The sequence below is a fragment of the Stegostoma tigrinum genome, chromosome 4, assembly GCF_030684315.1.
Source record: "Stegostoma tigrinum isolate sSteTig4 chromosome 4, sSteTig4.hap1, whole genome shotgun sequence".
NCBI lineage: Eukaryota > Metazoa > Chordata > Chondrichthyes > Orectolobiformes > Stegostomatidae > Stegostoma > Stegostoma tigrinum.
Window position 1 is genome coordinate 37,158,194 of NC_081357.1, and position 20,709 is coordinate 37,178,902.

At 42.3% G+C, this 20,709-nt stretch overlaps 1 protein-coding gene across 4 annotated transcripts in view; it reads left to right on the top strand.

The window, feature by feature from the left end:
- Positions 1-20,709, top strand: part of bckdhb (branched chain keto acid dehydrogenase E1 subunit beta) — a 276,265-nt gene that overhangs the window by 230,922 nt on the left and 24,634 nt on the right. For 2 of the 4 annotated variants that reach the window (XM_059645275.1, XM_059645273.1), the window contains one exon: positions 13,916-14,014. The exons of 1 other annotated variant lie outside the window; for it this stretch is intronic. In XM_059645275.1, coding sequence (XP_059501258.1) covers positions 13,916-14,014 — 99 coding nt within the window. Of the gene's footprint in view, positions 1-13,915; positions 14,015-16,130; positions 16,190-20,709 lie in introns of all 4 variants that reach the window. One more of the 4 variants, XM_059645274.1, reaches the window with a different exon arrangement.

Genomic DNA, 20,709 nt, shown 5'->3' on the forward strand with positions numbered 1-20,709 from the left:
TTTGCATGCTGCACAGGTAGATTGTATCATATAAAGTGCATCAGGCTAGCAAAATAGAGTGCAGAAAACAGTGTTGCAGCTGCAGAAAAGGCACAAAGAGAGAGAGAGAGAGAGATCAGAATTAACAGCTGAGAGATCTGTCCAAAAGTCTGATAACAGTGGGGAAGAAATGCCCTTGAATCGGTTTGTACATGTATTCAAAGTTTTATATCTTCTACCAAAAAAGGGTGGAAGAGTTTATAACCAGGATGGCAGGGATGTTCGATTATATTGGTTGATTTCCCAAGGCAATGGAAAGTAGACGGAATTAATGGATGGAAGGCTGATTTGCATGATGGACTGGGCTGCATTCCCGACTGTCTGTAATTTCCTATGGCCTTGGGAAGAGCTGTTGCCATGCCATACTGTCTTGTATCCAGGTAGAATGCTTTCTACGGTGCATCTGTAAAAATCGGTAAGAACCCTTGTAGACATACCAAATTTTCTTGGCCTCCTGTGGAAGCAGAAATGTTGCTGTGATTTCTTGACTGTCATGTCGACATGGGTGGACCAGGACAGATTGTTGGTGATGGTCTGTCTGCTGTCTAAGGATCTTGCGTGAATTTCTGCAGTGCACCTTGTAAGTAGTACATATACTGCTGTTGAGCATGGGTGGTGGAGGGAGTGGATGCTCATTTGACTCATTACCAGATTTTGAGCTGCACTTTTGAAGAAATCTGACAAAGTCAGCAACCTGACCAATAGTTTATAGAAATAAAAATTGCATACTTTTCCATCTTTAATCATTCACAGAATTTTTTCAAATTTCAGAGACTCACCAAAGATTGAATTTTGTGGAGTCTGAGAACTAGTTGTTTTCCTGTCTGCTTCTGCTTCATATTGTAACCATTAACTTCACTCCTTTTGGCACTGCGAATGCCAAAAGAAGTTTGGAGAGAAGAGGGAGATGCGGTGTGAGTAGAAGCTGCTATGGGCAATAAGGGATCCAATGCTGGAAATAAGAAAGCAATTAAAGCCATTGAGGCCAACTGTTTTCTTTAAAATAATGTCTTAGGCTTTTATTTCTTCTACTGGCAACAGGTTATTTGTATATTCCAGGGAAATGGTTAAGAAGACAGAGCGTATAGTGGGCCACCGGTGGTCTTGTGGTACATTGGTAGTGTCCCTAACTAGGCCAGGATTTCTGTCCCACCTGCATCATCATTCATCATTGCGGTCCCTCGCAGACGAGGATAACGTTTCTTCCGCTCTCAGGGCATGTCTGTAGGTGGCTGTACAGACTGATGCAGCTTCCATAGGGTCTATTACACTTGGGTCAGAAGTTGGTTGTGGGACGGTGTGGCTGGGGTGTTGGTGTGGCAGCATGCACATTGTGCTGTTTTTGCTAAGTTTCTGCTTTTTCCTGATAGCCAGCCCGCAAGGTGCTTAACACCTTCCTGGATGTTCTTCTTCCACTTTGGACAGTCTTGGGCCAGTGATTCCCAGGTGTCTGTGGGAATGCTGCACTTTGCCATTGAGACCTTGAGGGTATCACTGAAGCACTTTCTCTGTTCACCTGGGGCTCATCTGCCATTTCAAAGTTGCGCGTAGAGCACCTTTTTGGGGAGTCTTGTGTCAGTCTTGTGGCCGACATGGCCAGCCCATCATAGCTGATCAAGGGTGGCCAGTGCCTTGAACTGGGAATATTGGCCTGTCCAAAGAAGCTGATGTTGGTGTGTCTTTCTTCCCAGCAAATTTGTATGATCGTGTGCAGGCAGCATTGGTACTGCTCCACTGCCTTGAGGCATCTGCTGTAGACAGTCCGTGTCTTAGAGGCATGAAGGTGGGTGGGAATAACCACAGTTTATAAACCATGAGCTTGGTGTCAAATAGAATGATGTTGTTCTTGAACACCCTTTTCCTCAGGCAGCTGAAGGCTGTGCTAACACACTGAAGGTGGTCCCGGATCTCCTCTTCAACAGCTGTTTGGTCAATGAGACACTCCCGAGGTATTGAAAGTTCTCAGTGTGCTCTAAGACCTCCCCATGGACCTTGATGATTGGGGTTTGTTCCACAATGCTGGGGCTAGTTGGTGGAGGAATGTCATCTTACGATTTTCAGAGTGAGACCCATGCTCTCATATACCTCTGTAAAGGTGCTGACAACAATCTGGAGTACATCGCCTGAGATCCCACCTACACTAGAGGTGTGGCATAACTTGAATTTAAAGTTTTGGCAAAGATTTGTAACTTGGGTTGTGAATGTAGTTGTTGACTTGCTCGCCGAGCTGGCTTGTTCTCGTTCAGGCGTTTTGTCACCGTGCTGGGTGACATCATCAGTGAGGCCTCCGATGAAGCGATGTTAATCTACTCCACTTGATATTTATACTGTCGGGTTTGTCATGGGGAGTAGTGTCATTTCCGGTTTTTACATGAACAAACTCTATAATGACCACCAGGAAAGGGACCACTGACCCTTCGATGATTGTTGTGCCTTCATCCCCAAGGTAAGTTGTCACAATATGTTTTTATTGAACTCCTTGAGAAAGGGAGTGATGTGTTGAGAGCACCTCAAGAATTGGAATATTAGTTGCCTCTAGGGAGTATGTGGTCCCACCAGAAGCCCAGCCAGTTTGATTGCAAGTTCCTCTGTGTTGTATTCTCCTGTTGGGACTGCGTAACTAAACATTCTGTTGAGTTTGTTGCTGCTTTGTCTTATACGGAAACATAGAAAATAGGAACAGCAGTAGGCTGGTTTGCACTTTAAGCCTGGTCTGTCTTTTGATAAGATCATGGCTGATCATAGTCAGTACCATGTTCCCACTTTCTCCCCATACCCTTTGATCACTTTAGCCCTAAGAACTAAATCTAATTCCTTTTCGAAAACATCCTCAATCAGTTTCAGTGGCAGAGAATTCCACAAGCTCAGCACTATCCAGGTGAAGAAATTTGTCCTCATCTCAGTCCTAAGTGGTCTACCCCTTACTCTTGAACTGTGACCTCTGGATCTGGACTCCGTCATTATTGAGAACATTTACCCAGTCCAGTCCCTTCAGAATTTTATAGGTTTCCATGAGATCTCCTTTCATTCTTCTAAACTCTAGTGAATATAATTCCACTGGATCTACTGTCCTTATATGTCAGTTCTGCCATTCCCAGGAATCAAACTGGTAAACCTTCTTTGCATTCCCTCCAAAGTCAGGACATCTCAGAGAAGGAGACAAAATATACACACAGCTCCCTGGATGTGGTCTCACAAAGGCCTCACCTGTACAATTGCAGCAAGATATAAGGGCCACATGCTATTTGCCTTCTTCACTGCCTGCTACAACTGCATGCTTATGATCGGCAATTGGATAGCCAGGCCTTGTAGCACATCCCCCTTTCCCAATCTGTCATGATTCAAATAATAAATTGTCTTTCTGGTTTTGTTACTAAAGTGGATAAGCTCGCACTTATCCACATGAAATTTCTGCTAACCATTTGCCCACTCACTGAACTTGCCTAAATCACACTAAAGCATCTCTGCATCCTCCTCTCAGTTTATCCTCCCACCAAGCTATGTGTCATCTGCAAACTTGAAGATAATGCATTTTTTTCCCTCATCCAAACCATTAATATATTATTCTGACTATTTGGGGCACAAACACTGATCCTTACCCCACTGATCATTTGCTGCCAAAATAACCCATTTATTTCTACACTTTGTTTCCTATCTACCAATACTACTCCCAATCCCAAGTACTTTAATCTTCCATGCTCATCACTTACGTGGGAACTTATCAAAAGCCCTCAGACAGTAACCTTGGACTCCTAGATCTCTTTTAACCTGGTCCTTCATTAGTTCAACACTGTACACACAATATGCAACATCAACTTTACTTCTTGTGTACAGTTCTTTATTTGTCTGTGTGCAGGATTACCATCATTATTATATTTCAGCTATCATTGTTCTGGCTGCTTTATTGTTTTTCCCAACTCATTTTGTAATTTCTCAGCTGTCTACTCTGATTCCATAACAAGAATAGAACATGCTGGAGAAACTCAGCAGGCCTGGCAGCAGCTCCTGGGGAGAAAGCACATTATGTTTCAAGTCTTCATCAAGAACTGAATTCTTCTGATTCCATGTTATTGCGTTTGGTTTGCTGTCACAGAGTAAAACAAGGGAAAACATTTAGAATTTGAAAACGAAGGTTTAAATACCTGAACACACAGCTGTTACACTGTATTAGTGGTAGGGTAATTGTGTCAGTCTGGAAATAACTTGCATCTTTCCCCATTCAGTCTTCAAGTTGATCATGCTGTGCTGTAAGAGCACTAGGTATCTTCCAATTATCAGATGTCTCGCATTTCTGATTTTGAATATGATAAATGTCCTAAAATATTCAAGATGTATTTGGCTTTACTGTGTGCAAGAGAATGAGTTAACTTAAACTGGTATGAAGGCAAGTGTATTTTCAGTGTTTTTGTCTTTTTAAGTAACATGTAATGTATTGCATTTTCTGCTATCCCTAAGGCTCTCTTGTTTCCTGGTACAAACTCCTGGACAGTTGTGAGGCAACTAGAATCTGAATAATATGAGCACCTGCTATGATTTCATGAAAATACAAGAGTTGACTCCAGGGAAAACTGAACCAGTTCTAACGAGAATAAAGGAATTATTGCCAAGAAATTTTGCTTCCTGATGTTACATTTCATTGTCCCTGATTTGGAACTGATAATAACAATGCTTACCAGTGTTCTTAAGCCCTGTGTTTATTTTGTGAAATAGAACAGCAGTGTTTTTAATACATCTTGGCACGGTCACATGGCAGGCCTCATACGTATTATGAGAACGAGGCAGTTAGGAGAATTAATCAGTACCAGCTAACCCCGAGGTCTGAATCCCCCACTATCACCAGCCTGCACTTGCCATATAAATGGTTACAGCAGCGGGTCAGAGGCTAGGAATACAATGGCGAGTAACTCTCCTCTTGATTTCCAATCCTGTCCACCATGTACAAGACCTAAGCCAGGAGTGTAGTGGAATACTCCCCACTTGCCTGGCTTGGTGCAGGTCCGACAACAATCAAGAGCCATGACACAATCCAAAATAAAGCATCCTGCTTGACTGATATCACATCCATGAGCATCCACTCCCTTCACCAGCAATAATTGAATTATTGTCATCAGTGGTTTTGTCAAGCAACCCGAAGTGTCAGTAAGTACCTGTGAAGGCCATTTACATTTTAAAGAAGTTTACAGAGATAGGTTCAAACATGTTTATGTCACTACAGAAACCACAAAAGAACTCACCTGACTATGGAGTCCATTCTGTGAAGGTACAGTTTCAACATTTCATGTCACTTTTTAGGAACAAATTTTCCAACTCCAAACAAGCTTTACTTGTATATGATATTGACAGTAACAGAATGCTTGGCTGAGTTTCAAATGCTAAAATGATTCAGCATGATTGGAGTTGAATTAATCTGCAAATGAATTGACAGTTCTAAGAAGCTGTAATAACAGATTATATCCGTGTGGTTTATGGTTTGCTGACACAAGTTTTTAGGATTACAAGGTTTATTTCTCATGACAGAATGTAGTTTTTTTCCAATAGCAATCGTAGTGTGTTTGATGGAGGCTTTTATTAGATGGTGAGATCAACATTCCAGGAATGTAATTTTTTTTACCATTGCATGGAATCTAAGGGCTGTATTAAGTGGATACTGACTGAATTGCTATGGAGGTGATTGCAAAGGGGACTCAGAGGGGCTTGGGGGCCTTTGAACAATGCTAAGAGCCATGAACTATAGCAAGCATACCAAAGCCCAATTTTTGTTTGTGTCTCTCTAACGATTGTTTAAATCTTACTGACCACTATGTTCTGGAAACTGGTACTAATTTTCTTTCCAAAAGGGTGGTGAGTGTATAAAATAAACATTTTACAAATGGAATAGACTTCTGGATGAGTCAGTGGGGACAAAACACCTGGAACGATTTTAGAAACAAAGGGTATTTTTTGTATGTCTGAGATCTGAGGAGACATAAGGTTTTCTTCTCGAGCTTATCTTGGGATGTAAGCTTTATATTATCCTGTGTATATCAATGGAGTTGTGATTAATAGCACCAAATGAACAGCAGTTTGCAATTAACATTCACATGAAATTAATTTTAGATGATCTCAGTATGAAACTATCAAAGATCTAATGTTTTCATACTTACTGTCTCCCAATTCATTAACAAGTCTGTTCAGCACTTGGAAGCGATTTCCCATCACTACATCGGTTTTATATTTACCATCTGTCCCTACATAGTATTAAAACAGAGTGGGGCTTGCAACTTCACTACCATGTGTTCACCGGAATATCCGGAATGATGGTAAAATATTGATCTTTAGTTGATTTCAGACATGGATTCTTGTCCCTTCCATCTCTACTCTACAATAGAAAACTTCCTGAAAAATTAATGGGTTGGCACAGACAAGTCACCATTTACTATAACTCTGAAAGCTTGTGTTTTCAAATAAACATGTTGGACTACAACCTGGTGTGGTGTGATTTTTGACCTTGTCTATCCCAGTCCAACATTGGCATCTCCACCCCATACTACATCCAAACATATAACCAAGGTGTCAATCGCTGAGCATACATCGCGACATCAGGGGGCATGGTTCATTTTCATGTTTTGTCCCAATGATTGTGCTGTGGAATGATCCTTGATGTTCAGGTTTTCATAATGCACTAAACAAATACATTATTTCTTATAGACTGAGTTTCATCGAGAAAATTATTAACACAAGCACTGGCGTTGCTGACAATTTCACTCGAGTTTTCTTAGCATTATCCAGAGATGTATGGGCACCTGTTAATAATTGAATGACAGTAATGTAATAGTCTAAGCAATAAATGATTACCATCTGGACAAAAAGAGATTAGGACCTAGAAACTACTGCTAAGTAACAGCCTGATACTGTCAACCTTCAGGATTAGTCTTAGTAAGTGACTAGCTTTCTAAACTTGCAACAACACCCTTAGCTGAGTCAATAAGTTCAAAACTGTTAGAATGCAATCATGGCCATATTGAAGAGTTATTAATTGTATTTTTAGCCTTTTTTAAAAATTGATTGGTCAACACTGGAAAGTGAGATGTATGGTTGTTGTGTTAACAAACCCAAAAAGAAAGGCATATTTATATCGTACCTCAGCTCAACTTTTAGAAACATTTCAAACCTTAATTTGAACAAAATACTTACAAGTGCAGTGATTGTTGTGTAGCAGTAGGAAAGGGGGTGTTTCTTAAACTTTTTTCTAATATAGCCTGTGTATTGGCATAGTTCACATAGACTTCAGTAAGGCCTTTGACAAGGTCTGTCGTGGAAGGCTGGTCCAAAAGTTAATGGGCCGTGTGACCCAAGGCAAGTTGGCAAACTGGATTCAAAATTGGCTAATAAGTAGGAAACAAGGGGTATCATTGGAAGGATATAGTAGGAACTGTAATGCCAGAGAATCCTAGATAACACGGTGTGAAGCTGGATGAACACAGCAGGCCAAGCAGCAACAGAGGAGCAGGAAAGTTTAACTTTTCAGGTTGAGGCCCTTCTTCAGAAATGGGGGAGGGGAAGGGGTTTCTGAAATAAATATGGAGGCAGGGGAGGTGGAATGACGATGAATAAAGGAGAAGATAGGGTGACAGGAGACAGACAGTTCAAAGAGGCGGCGTTACAGCTAGCAAAGGTGAATGTAGGTAGGGAGTTAGGGAGGGGGATAGGTCAAGAAGGTGGGAAGAGATTAGTGGGTAGGAGATGGGGGTTGGGGCTTGAGGTGGGAGGAATGGTTAGGGAGGCAGGGACTAGCTGGGCTGGTTTTGGGATATAGTCGGGGAAGGGGAGATTTTGAAGCTTGTGAAGTTCACATTGATACCCTTGGGCTGCAGGTTTCCCAAGCGAAATACGAGATGTTGTTTCTGCATCTTTCGGGTGGCGTCATTGTGGCACTGCAGAAGGCCCAGGATGGACATGTCATCTGAGGAGTTGGCAGGGGGGGGGGGGGGGGGAGCGGGTGCAGGGCGGCGGACGGGTGTAGTTGAAATGGTTCGCGACTGGAAGGTGCAGTTGTTTGTTGCGAACTGAGCATTGGTGTTTTGCAAAGTGGTCCCCAAGCCTCCGCATGGTTTCCCCGATGTAGAGGCCACATCGGGAACAGCTGATACAGTATATCACATTGACAGATGTGCAGATGAACATCTGTTTGATGTGAAAAGTCTTCTTAGGGACTGGGATGGGGGTGAGGGGGGGGGCGGTATAGGGGCAGGTGTGACACTTGCTTCGGTTGCAGGGAAAAGTGCCGGGGGTGGTGGGGCTGGAGGGGAGTGTGGAGCGGACAAGGGAGTCACGGAGAGAGCGGTCCCTCTGGAAAGCATATAAAGGTGGGGAGGGAAAAATGTCTTTGGTGGTGGGGTCAGATTGCAGATGGCGGAAGTGTTGGAGGACGATGCATTGAATTTGGAGGTTGGTGGGGTGGTACGTGAGGACGAGGGGGATTCTCTTTTACTTGTTATTGCGGGCCCAGAGTGTGAGGGATGAGTTGCGGGAAATGCAGGAGATGCGGTTGAGGGCATTTTCGATCACTGCGGAGGGGAAGTTGTGGTTCTTGAAAAAAGAGGGCAGGGGATGTTCGGGAGTGGTTTGCCTTGTCCTGGGAGCCGATGTGGCGGAGGCGACGGAATTGGGAATAGGGGATGGAATTTTTGCAGGAAGATGGGCAGGAGGAGGTGTACTCTAGGTAGCTGTGGGAGTCGGTGGGCTTGAAATGGATGTTGGTTTCTAGGTGGTTGCCTGAGATGGAGACAGAGAGGTCCAGGAAGGTGAGGGATGTGTAGGAGATGGTCCAGGTGAATTTGAGGTTCGGGTGGAATGAGTTGCATTGATACTGTTACGGACAGTGTGGAGTGTATTAAGATCAGCTCTGGTGGAGACTGGCTGTTGATTGGTTTTTCAACAGGACAGTTGTTTGTGTTGGGGCTATCAGCTTGGCAATTGTCCATAAAGCTATTCAAATTGATTGAGTTTCAATGTGTAATTTAATTGTGCTGAATTTGAATTGGTGGAAAACATAGTTGAACATTAGAAAACTGCACTCTCAACCGTTATTGTGCGGCGTGTTAAACAGAAGTTTAATAATGCTTCAGCTCCATCAATCTCGGCAGCTGTGTGGTTTGACCCAACAGGCATACCATTGTTGATATTGAATAACTCTGTAGTCCTTTATCGTGATCAACTCATTAAATTGCGGGAAATTTCATACATCCTCAATTAGCTTCTCAACATACTTTTTGCTTTAATTTAGCAATAGGAACAGAAGCAAATAGATCAGCATAATTAGGTTATCCAACAGGAGACAGCCCCTTTTAAAAGTTGCAATGCTTCCAACTCAATGTAGAAGTTACCCGTAAGTGATTTTGTCACATTTTATAAGTGCAACAAATGATAACAAGAGTATGGTGACAAGAGATAACTATCATTAACTAGCTAATCAATTCATAGTGTGATAAAAATTGGCAAACATAGTAAGACGTATAAGAACTGGAAACTACTTTTGACAATAAAAGTTTTAACATTTGGAGATACCTTAATTGAACTGAAAATAGATATAATTGACAATGAATTGTTTTAAATCAACCATTATTTATTTTGTATCTTAACCAGCCTATTCTCAAATTTTAAAAAAATCCAAACAGTATATAACTTGAACTTGAGAGATCACTAGGACTTGAATTGTTAACTCTGTATAGATGCTGCCTGACCCATTCAGTTCTCCAGCACTTTTTGTTTTTGTTTCAGATTTCCAGCATCCACCGTTCTTTGTTTTATATTGGTATTCAACATGTATGTAGTTGCTCTGAAGACAGTACAGAAAAGCTATGGAGGACTTTTTAAGAAACGTAGCTACCATGAGTAATTTTCTTCTAGACAGACTTTCAGAAAAATATGCGGTCTCATAATTCCGCTTTGTAGCATTCTTCAAAGCAAAGTGAGATTATCCCTCTTCACCATCCAGGCAGTTCTGAGTATCACATCACCAGATTTGTTACCCTGGTTTGTAATTTTGTTGAAAAGTATTCTAACTTCCTCATAAAGACATTCTTTAAAAATCAACACATCAAGTTTATTTGTTTTTTTAATGAAAACATTGCAATATTTTTACATGCTGCTCATTAATTTTCTTTGTCCCTTTTGCACAGTCAATATAGTGTATTCACTTTTTATTTTACTCTTTTGCCTAGTTCAAAATCATCTGGAATCTGTTGTAGGAGAAAATCCTTCGCTCATATTCTTCTACACTAATTAAAAAAAAGTTCCAAGTAGGAGATTTTAGCTCAAGTACTTAATTGCCAATCACTGCTAAGTATTTCTCGTTGAATAAGACAGTAAAGAAGATCAAAACGTCTGGTTTATATCTCTCTTGGTACGTGTGCAACAATTGAAGGGGGCCTCCTAAACAATATTGATCTATTAGTTGAGCTTAGATTTCACAGAATCCTAACAGTGTGGAAACAGGCCATTTGGCCCAATATACCCACACAGACCCCCAGAGCATCCCACCCAGACCCATCCCCCAATAACACATCTAATCTACACATCCCTGAACACAATGGACAATTTAGCATGGCTGATCCACCGAGCGTGCACATCTTTGGATTGTGGGAGGAAGCCGGAACACCCAGATGAAACCAATGCAGATACGGGGAGAATGTGCAAACTCCACACAGACAGTTGCCTAAGGCTGGAATTGAACCTGGGTCCCTGGTGCTGTGAGGCAGCAGTGCTAACCACTGAGCCACCGTGCCACCCTTACACATTGTTTGGGGGCAGAATTCAACGCACCCCAGATGAGACTTGAACTTGTAATCCCTGCCTTAGGAGGGCAGTGCCTTATCCATTCGGCCACTGGGGCCAGGTAACTTCTTTGATTGCCTGCCGCCTCTTTGAATCGTTGCCATCTTTTTTATATTCAAGGCTTGCTACCCCTGTATTACAAATGTATGAAGTTGACAGTTCATTGCAATTTCTCCATGATTGCTGGATATTGATACTTAAGCTCTGCATTTTCCACTTTTGCCCTGTCCCAACAAAGCTCCGTGTAATCTAAACATTCTCTACCATGTAAGGGATGGATGCTTTGATATTGTTGGACAACAAAAAAAAATTGTGGGGTCTGGTGCAAAGGTGAGATCAGCTAAACCTGGTTTGATTTATATGCATATAAATGCAAATGGCTACAGATGGTTTTATTACACCATCCTTTCTCCCCTCATGAAAAAAATTCACAACGTTTGAGTTCCACACAATCTATTCTGTGCAAATTGTCTTTCATTTATTCATAGCTACTAGTTTCCTAATTCAAACAGAAAACCTCTTTCTTCCTGAACTTTCACAAAATGAGGGTTGGACCTTGGATCATCCAGGTCTGAATCTAACAAAGACTGATCTTATCCTTGCCCTCAACTGAATTTTCCACTCCATCAGGCTGTTGTCTGTCTCAGACTTGGATCAGAGCTAATTTTGGGTATAATTTACATTGGAGTAACCAGAAGTACTCGATTCATATCCCAACAATCTGGTTCGTCAGACTCATTTAATTCTTCCAAGCACTTTTTCCCTTCATGGCCCTATGAAGATAGAATATAATCTATATGTAGAAATTGAACATTTCCACTACTGCAAATTTTGATCAGATTTGAATGAGGGAAGCATATGTTCATGACTCTTGTAAAGATCACATCTTTTTATTTTTCTTTATTTTGGACTGTGAACCAAAATGGGCAAAGGGTACTGCTTTAAACCAGGGACAGTGCAAGAAGACATTGCAACTTTAAAACAAGCTAATGTAAGTTGGGGATAACAAGGTTGATGAACACAGCAGGCCAAGCAGCATCTTAGGAGCATAAAAACTGACGTTTTGGGCCCAGACCCTTTAACAGAAACAGGGGAGGGGGAGAGGATTGTGCAATAAATAGGGAGAGAGGGGGAGGCGGATCAAAGATGGATAGAGGAGGAGATAGGTGGCGAGGAGGCAGACAAGTTAAAGGGGTGGGGATGGAGCCAGTAAAGGTGAGTGTAGGTGGGGAGGTAGGGAGAGGATAGGTCAGTCCGGGGAGAGTGGACAGGCCAAGGGGGCGGGATGAGGTTAGTAGGTAGGAAATGGAGGTGCGGCTTGAGGTGGGAGGAGGGGATAGGTGAGAGGAAGAACAGGTTAGGGAGGCAGGGATGAGCTGGGCTGGTTTTGGGATGCAGTGGGGGGAGGGGACGAACTGGGCTGGTTTTGGGACGCAGTGGGGGAAGGGGAGATTTTGAAGTCTGTGAAATCCACATTGATACCATTGGGCTGCAGGGTTCCCAAGCGGTATATGAGTTACTGTTCCTGCAACCTTTGGAAGGCATTGTTGTGGCACTGCAGGAAGCCCAGGATGGACATGTCGTCTAAGGAATGGAAGGGGAGTTGAAACGGTTCGCAATTGGGAGGCGCAGTTGTTTATTGCGAACAGAGCGTAGGTGTTCTGCAAAGCGGTTCCCAAGCCTCCGCTTGGTTTCCCCGATGTAGAGGAGGCCAAAATGGGAACTGCGGGTATAGTATATCACATTAACAGATATGCAGGTGAACGTCTGTTTGATGTGAAAAGTCTTCACAGAGGCGAATGAATTGGGAATAGGGGATGGAATTTTTACAGGAAGGTGGGTGAGAGGAGGTGTATTCCAGGTAGCTGAGGGAGTCGGTGGGCTTGAAATGGATGTCGGTTTCTAGGTGGTTGCCTGAGATGGAGACAGAGAGGTCTAGGGAGGTGAGGGAGGTGTTCGAGATAGTTCAGGTGAACGTGAGGTTGGGGTGGAATGAGTTGTATTGACACTGTGACCTTGTTCAGGCAGTGAGGATGGTGCTGGAGACTTACTGACAGTGTGGAGTGTATTAAGATCAGCTCTGCTGGAGACTGGCTGTTGATTCGTTTTTCAATCAGGACCATTGTTTGTGTTGGGGTTATCAGCTTGGCAACATCTTTCAGACTGGTTTCTGAAAAAGTGGAAGCCTGTGTGTGAACAGTGCAGCAGCAGAAAATCTCTGGATTCTAAAACGACAGCATTTCCCTTTTTTGCAGTGATGTAATGAAGAATTGAGATAACTAACTATTCCTACTCACCATTTGCCTATAAGCTGCTGCCCCTTGAGAGATGGAACAGCAATTGTACTACCTGTGTGTGCAGTAAGGAACTGAAAAGCCGTAGAAAGAATCTTGGTTGTCAGAAAGGTGAGGAAGAAGCAAAAGGACATTTCATTAAATCCTGTAAATTGGCGATATTGAACTAAAGTGCTGTAATATTTTTGTTCTTCATCAATAACAAATGTGTTTTTTGATTGTCTGTGGGCAGCTTCTGCTGCTCTCTAGCTGGTCATAGTCACTAATGGTAGATTCTTTTCCATTGGTTGACATACCTCACACCATTTCCCTGTGTCTTCCATGTCTTTATCTAGCCTGGGTCGCAAAAGTTAGGTTCTCACAGAAGAAGGGTCTGAAGAAGGGTCATTAGACCTGAACCATTAACTCTGATTTCTCTCCACAAATGCTACCAGACTTGCTGAGATATTCCAGCAATTTCTGTTGAGATTTCTAGCATCTGCAATTCTTGCAGCTTTTTTTGTCTTTCTTCTGACTAGTCTCTTTTTCAAGCCTATTGATTGTGAAGACCACAATCTGTACTTCTCAGGAATTATCACTCTGGCTCCCTGACACTACCTTTGTCAATTGACAATGAATTTTTATGTACAGGTACTTCTCCTATAACACAATAGTTGTGCTCTTGTGTGACCTCGCGCTATAGAAAATTGTGTTATAGGAAATCACTAGGCTGTACAGTTCATGTTATCCAAACGTTATCCACATTTTTTTTCTTAATTCATTCACAGGATGAGGGTGTCGCTGGTGAAGCAGCATTTATTGCCCAGAGGGTAGTTCAGAGTCAACCTCATTGCTGTGGGTCTGGAGTCACATGTGGACCAGACCAGGTAAGGGTGGCAGTTCCTTCCCTAAAGGCCATTAGTGAACCAGATGGGTTTTTCCGAACATCAGCAATAGATTCATCGTCATCATTAGACTCTTAATTCCAGATAATTATTGAATGCAAATTCCAACAAATCCCTTGGTGGGATTCAAACCTGGGTCCCCAGAACGATATCAGGGTCTCTGGGTTAACAGTCCAGTGATAATCCCACTCGGCCAATGCCTCCCCAATTGATCAATCACCTTGGCGGCACGGTGGCTCAGTGGTTAGCACTGCAGCCTCACAGCGCCAGGGACCCGGATTTGATTCCCGCCTCGGGCGACTGTCTGTGTGGAGTTTGCACATTCTCCCCATGTCTACGTGGTTTTCCTCCGGGTGCTCTGGTTTCCTCCCACAGTCCAAAGATGTGCAGGCTAGGTGGATTGGCCAAGCTAAATTGCCCGTAGTGTTCAGGGGTGTGTGGGTTATAAGGGAATGAGTCTGGGTGGGATGTTTCAAGGGGCAGTGTGGACTTGTTGGGCCGAAGGGCCTGTTTCCATATTGCAGGGAATCTAATCTAAAATAATCTTACAGCCAATTTGCATTGATGAAACACGCATTATAGCAGAAGTACCTGAAGAAAAAGAAGGCCCGATTTCTCCATTCAGTATCTATGTTGGTTACCCCATTTGAAACTTTGTGACATACCTTTGCTAAAATGGGTCCCCATGAGTTTTCCATGAATGCCATCTGCTGTAATTGATGAGTTGCCAATGTATGAAAAGTAAAATACATCCTTCCAGTTGGATTCTACTTCTAGTGGATCCAAAATTAGTATGTCATCCAAACAGTACCTTCTGAATTCCCTGTAAAATGTGATTCATTACCTCTTCGAAAATTCCAGCAACTGAAGGAACACAATTGGCAGCACATGAAACTGAAATAAACTTGTGTGTGTTAATAGTCAAATATGACTTGGACCCATCACCAAACTCCAAATGCAGGAAGCCATTTGTCAAATCTGACTTTGAAAAAAACTGACTGATTGACAATGTTATAAAGAGATCCTCCAGTTTTGGTCAAGTATTGAGTGAGTTACACTCAGATACCTGATTTGTTACCACATACTCTCAGTAAATTTTGTCCAGAATTAAGCCTTTCACAGAAAGAACACTCCCAAGCTACTGTGGAAGCAACCCCAATCTAAATTGCGATAACAAAGTGTGGAGCTGGATGAACACAGCAGGCCAAGCAGCATCTTAGGAGCACAAAAGCTGACGTTTCAGGCCGAGGCCCTTCATCAGAAAAGGGGAAGGGGGAGAGGGTTCTGCAGTAAATATGAAGAGAGGGGCAGGCAGATCGAAGATGGATAGAGAAGAAGATAGGTGGAGAGGAGACAGACAAGTTAAAGAGGCAGGGCTGGAGCCGGTAGAGGTGAGTATAGGTGGGGAGATAGGGAAGGGATAGGTCAATCTGGGGAGGACGGACAGGTCACAGGGGTGGAATGAGGTTAGTAGGTAGGAAATAGAGGTCTGGCTTGAGGTGGGAGGAGGGGATAGGTGAGAGGAAGAACAGGTTAGGTAGGCGGGGATGAGCTGGGCTGGTTTTGGGTTGCAGTGAGGGGAGGGAAGATTTTGAAGTTTGTGAAATCCACATTGATACCATTGGGCTGCAGGGTTCTCAAGTGGAAGACGAATTGCTGTTTCTGCAACCTTCAGGTGGCATCATTATGGCACTGCAGGAGGCCCTGGATGTACATGTCATCTAAGGAATGGGAGGGGGTGTTGAAATGGCTTGCGACTGGGAGGTGCAGTTGTTTATTGTGAACTGAGCATAGGTGTTCTGCAAAGCGGTCCCCAAGCCTCCGCTTGGTTTCCCCAATGTAGAGGAAGCCACAACGGATACAGCAGATGCAGTATACCACATTGGCAGATGTGCAGGTGAACATCTGCTTGATGTGGAAAGTCTCCTTGGGACCTGGGGTGGGGGTGATGGCAAGCGGAGGGTCCCGACCTGAAACACCATGCTTTCCTGCTCCTCTGATGCTGCTTGTTCTTAGTTTCATTTGTTTTTTAATTAAATAGCAATGCAGCACAGTGCTTAGACCCAGGTGCAACACATATCTGCCTCTCTCATTCCAGATCACCCATCGGACCTCCTGGGGGACCCAGAAACCTGGGATGAAAATCTAACCTTCCAGGTTTTTTTCCATATTTGGCTTTGTGGATCTGGGAAATGGGGCTAAGTTTCTTACTCAACCCTCCATCACACTATTACTGTAACTATAAGTAAAACTCTTCAGTGAGACTGCATTTTTGTGCTGTCTACCAATGATCAGCGACACATATCTCTTTACTTGGGTTACTGCTCTGGGTGTCAGTAAACCTATTGCAACATTCTTTTTAATAATAGCAGCCTCAGAATAGAGTAATCCATTCACTGTTCCATTAAAACAGTCTACATGTAATAATATATTGCCATTTTTCAAACTTTATCATCTCACTCCGTTTGCCAATGTCAATAGCAATGTGACAGAGCCTCGACAGTTACTGGCAGAGTCCTTAGTTTGTGATAGAGGACACTAAACCTAGGTTGAAAAAGCTTACCTTCCATCTGCTGTATGTTACTTCCGAGCCCAGATTGCAGCATTCTGTGACAATCTGAGAAGTTGGTGCATTGGTGGGCTTATTTGTGTAGTGATTCTATTATTGCTTCTTCTGTTGTTTCTTTACTCTCCTTATTTGAATTTCCTGACATTGCATTTCCAGTCAACTCCTTACTTAATATCCCAATTATTAGCAATGAACACAGAGGCAGAGAGAACAGTGCAACTCAGCAGGAATTCCTTGTTGACTTAGATGTAAAGTCAGTGCTTAACACACTGAATTTTGTTTTGCTTATTTTAATCCTTAGCATTCCATCTACAGTCAGTGAAGAAATGTATTTTCTTTCTCCAAGATCGTTTGTGTAACATGACAATAAATTGGATTAGCAAATCCCCTTACATATAATGATTGCAGAAATTGGTTATGACCTGTGCCAAATCACTTGTATGTATGTTCCGGAAATTTAAAAAATGTTACATGTAGGAAGAACCGTGACAGCAATGATCACTTTTTAGCCAGTCTTTGATTCACTTTATCAATTGTGGGCTGTAGTTGTGGAACAACGGTCTAGCTATGTGTTTGTGTCATGTCCATTTTACAAATATAAAATGAGATTGACGGTCTCCAATATGTGATCACTGCACATTCTACACTGCTCACCATAATGTTAATCCACATGGGTGCAGCTCCAACAGCACTTGAGAAGCCTGACACAATTCAGGACAAAACAACTAGCTTGATTGATATCTCATCCACCACTTTCAACATTCAGTCCCTTCACTGCTGATGCTCAGTGTGTACATCTACAGGATGTACTCCAGCAACTCACCTCGGCTTCTTCAACAGAACCTTGCAATCCACGAATTCTACGACCTAGAAGTACAAGGGCAACAGATAAATAGATCAACAGCAACTGCAAGTTCCTCTTCAAGGAACAGACGGTCCTGACTTGAAACTATATCACTGTTTGTTCGCTGTTCCTTTCTAACAGCACTCTGAGCATACCAACTATGACCACGTGAAACTGGTGATCCGTTTCTGTCGGCCCCATTATTACAGCTTATTAACAATGTGCTGCTAAGACTCAAGCTCTTGTTTTTGCGCTGTCTACCAATGACTGCCATCGTAGATTCAATAGACAATAGAAAATAGGTGCAGGAGTAGGCCATTCGGCCCTTTGAGCCAGCACCACCATTCATTATGATCATGGCTGATCATCCACAAACAGTATGAGCCTCATATTGCTGGTTTCTGGCGCATACTTCAAACATGCTGTCCATTTCTGGTTGAAATAAATTGCACGCCCATGAATATTAGCTCAATACTCTGTGGTTTAAGGGTGATTTCTTTTCCCTAATGCCACATCCACTCGCATTCAGAAATGTTGAGCTTACATCTTTACCTCCCCAATTTGCAAGTAAATTTTGTTCAGTTATACAAAAAGCTACTGCAAACTGAATCAATATCTACTGCTTATTCAGGGCTATGTCTGTTAGCTTTGACCTACCATAATTATTGAGAAAAGTACAAAAAACAAGAAACATTAAACCTCTACTGTTTGTTTTCAAGTTGATTTCTGTTTACCAAATTCTCAGACTAATATTGCTGTCCAATCAGTTAAGGAAACCCTACTCAAACTGTTCGAAGCAAATAAATGGCTCCATTAGTATTTCTCAACTGGAGCTCATGTTGGCTTTGAATCCATCTCAGTGCAAGGATTTCTCATCTTAGTACTTGAGCGTTGTTTGTGGTGGGAGGTGCAGGGATTAATGCTTAATTGAGAGAAATAAAAATTGATTAAGCAAATAATTTAAATTCGGCCTCAATGGGTTAGAGCATTTGATTTCTCATCCCATGCCTCTCTTCACAATGGCCACCAACTCAATCCACGCAAGTGTGGAAGTGTTCTCACTCGACTGTGACTGAATTCATCTGAGTGACACTGCCTGTCTTCTAAAATGAAATAGCCTGTTGAAAACATAGAGCTATGGACAAAAGTAATTGTGAAGGGATAGTTTCAAGGGCAAAAACTGTTATTTCCCAGAAAAGCTAATGTTGTACCTGTAGGGCCACCCACCTCTCATATGGCCACCCAGCTTTTTGTCCATTTATGAATATTGTTTGTTTTTCAAACAAGCAAAAATCACATTATATTTGTTAGATTTGCTTCTAGTGTAGCAGGAGCACTTTCCATCACACAAGGTAGCCATTGACTTCTCTAAATGTAGCTGTGATCTAAATGTGTAAATTCTAGCTGGAAGCAATGTTATCTTTAAGCTGCGTAACTCCTTTAAATCATCGCATCTGCAGAGCCATGTAACTTCCTTTTAAAGGGGCTGGTTAAATAAATCATTACCAAAATCAAAAGAAAACAAGGGAATGTTGTTTGGAATAATTTCTAATAGTTTGATCATGTGACATGATACCTGATCACACTGTCCGATCACATGATATTTGGCCTCATCGCATTTGATCATGTGACATCTGCTCCTGTCATATCTAATCACTTTATGTCGTAAATATTATTGCAATTACCTTGTCAAAGCTGGATTACCGTCATTGAATATTGTTGCTCACCTTTCTGCAGTAGTAGCTTTCTCAATGAGATATTCTGAGATCACGAAAGGCAACAAGGAACAAATAATGAATGAAGACTGAGATCAGGGAGTAGAGGAATGCAAAGGAGCCAGGCAGCAACTTTCACTAGAAATACCAGAGATGAAAAGAACTTTAATTTCACTAGTAAGTAATAGCAGAGATAACAAGGTGTAGAGCTGGATGAACACAGCAGGCCAAGCAGCATCAGAGGAGAAGGAAGGCTGAGGTTTCGGGCCTAGACCCTTCTCCTAGACCCTCCTCTGATGCTGCTTGGCCTGCTGTGTTCATCCAGCTCTACACCTTGTTATCTCAGATTCTCTGGCACTGCAGTTCCTACCATCTCCGTAAGCAATAGCAGCTCCTTTAATGATACTGCTGACCAAAAGTTATACTGGTAAGGGGATCCCACTTCTGGATCCCAAATTCCTGTCCCTACAGTCTCTGCTTCCTCCTGTCTTCCTACTCCAAGGCTACCCTATCCCAGTCTCGCATCATTCTATTACCTTGATTTCCAAGACCATCCTGGCTTCTGAAGCCACTTTAGGCAGTCTATTTGGAGTTGTTATCAGACGTGTTTCTTGTGGTAAAGCATTCTGCTGTAGAAGATTTCCTTCAACTAATTTCTTCCTTCAGTGTTTCGACTTGTCTGAGAGCAGAAAATATCTGATTCAACTTAAAACAGAAACTCATTTACCCATATCCGTAAGTTACTCACCTGATGACAAGCATTATAACTGAAATACATAAGCTTAGTTTTTAAAGCTGCAAATTGAATATTTTCAAATAAACTGTGTTTGTTGTAATTTGTTCTCAAGTGTATCAATTTCCTCCCCCCCGTTCTTCCAACATTAATTGAAACCAGGTCCTCAGTTTATGATGTGTACACAGACAACCAAAAAGCCTTTCTCTTAACATGTAAAATAATAACCCTTTTGCCTTCAAAGCATCTGGCTACATGATGTACATCCTCTCCAATATTTTCTGTCTCTATATTTCATGTGCACGTGAAGATTAAATTGCTCCATTCTTCTTAATTTTGGATGTAAGCCTAGTAAAGAAATACTACATTTCCGTACTTCCACTACTGTTTACTCTGAATGCGTAATCAGCAAATTTTGAAACAGAATGTGGAAGCATATAACACCACTTATAAAGATATTATGTTTTACTAAATGCAGTATTACAATGAATATAACCGTGAGCCTTTAGCTTGTCAATAAATGGATAGTACCATTAACTGTGCTTTATGCTGACTTCCACCATTGTACTGTACCAATACCTGTCTCTGCCCCCACCTCAGCCTACGTGCTACTGAAATCCTTATCTATGTTTTTGTTTCTTTCAGACTCAACATTTCCATTACTCTCTTGGCTGGCTTCCCATGCTCCACATGTTTGAGCTCACACACAACTCCATGCTAGCTTTCTTGTGCTCTATTTGCCCATCATCTCTGAACTCAGATAGCTTGGCTCCCAGTCCACCAACAGCTTGAATTTAAGATTCCTCCTTGCTCTCA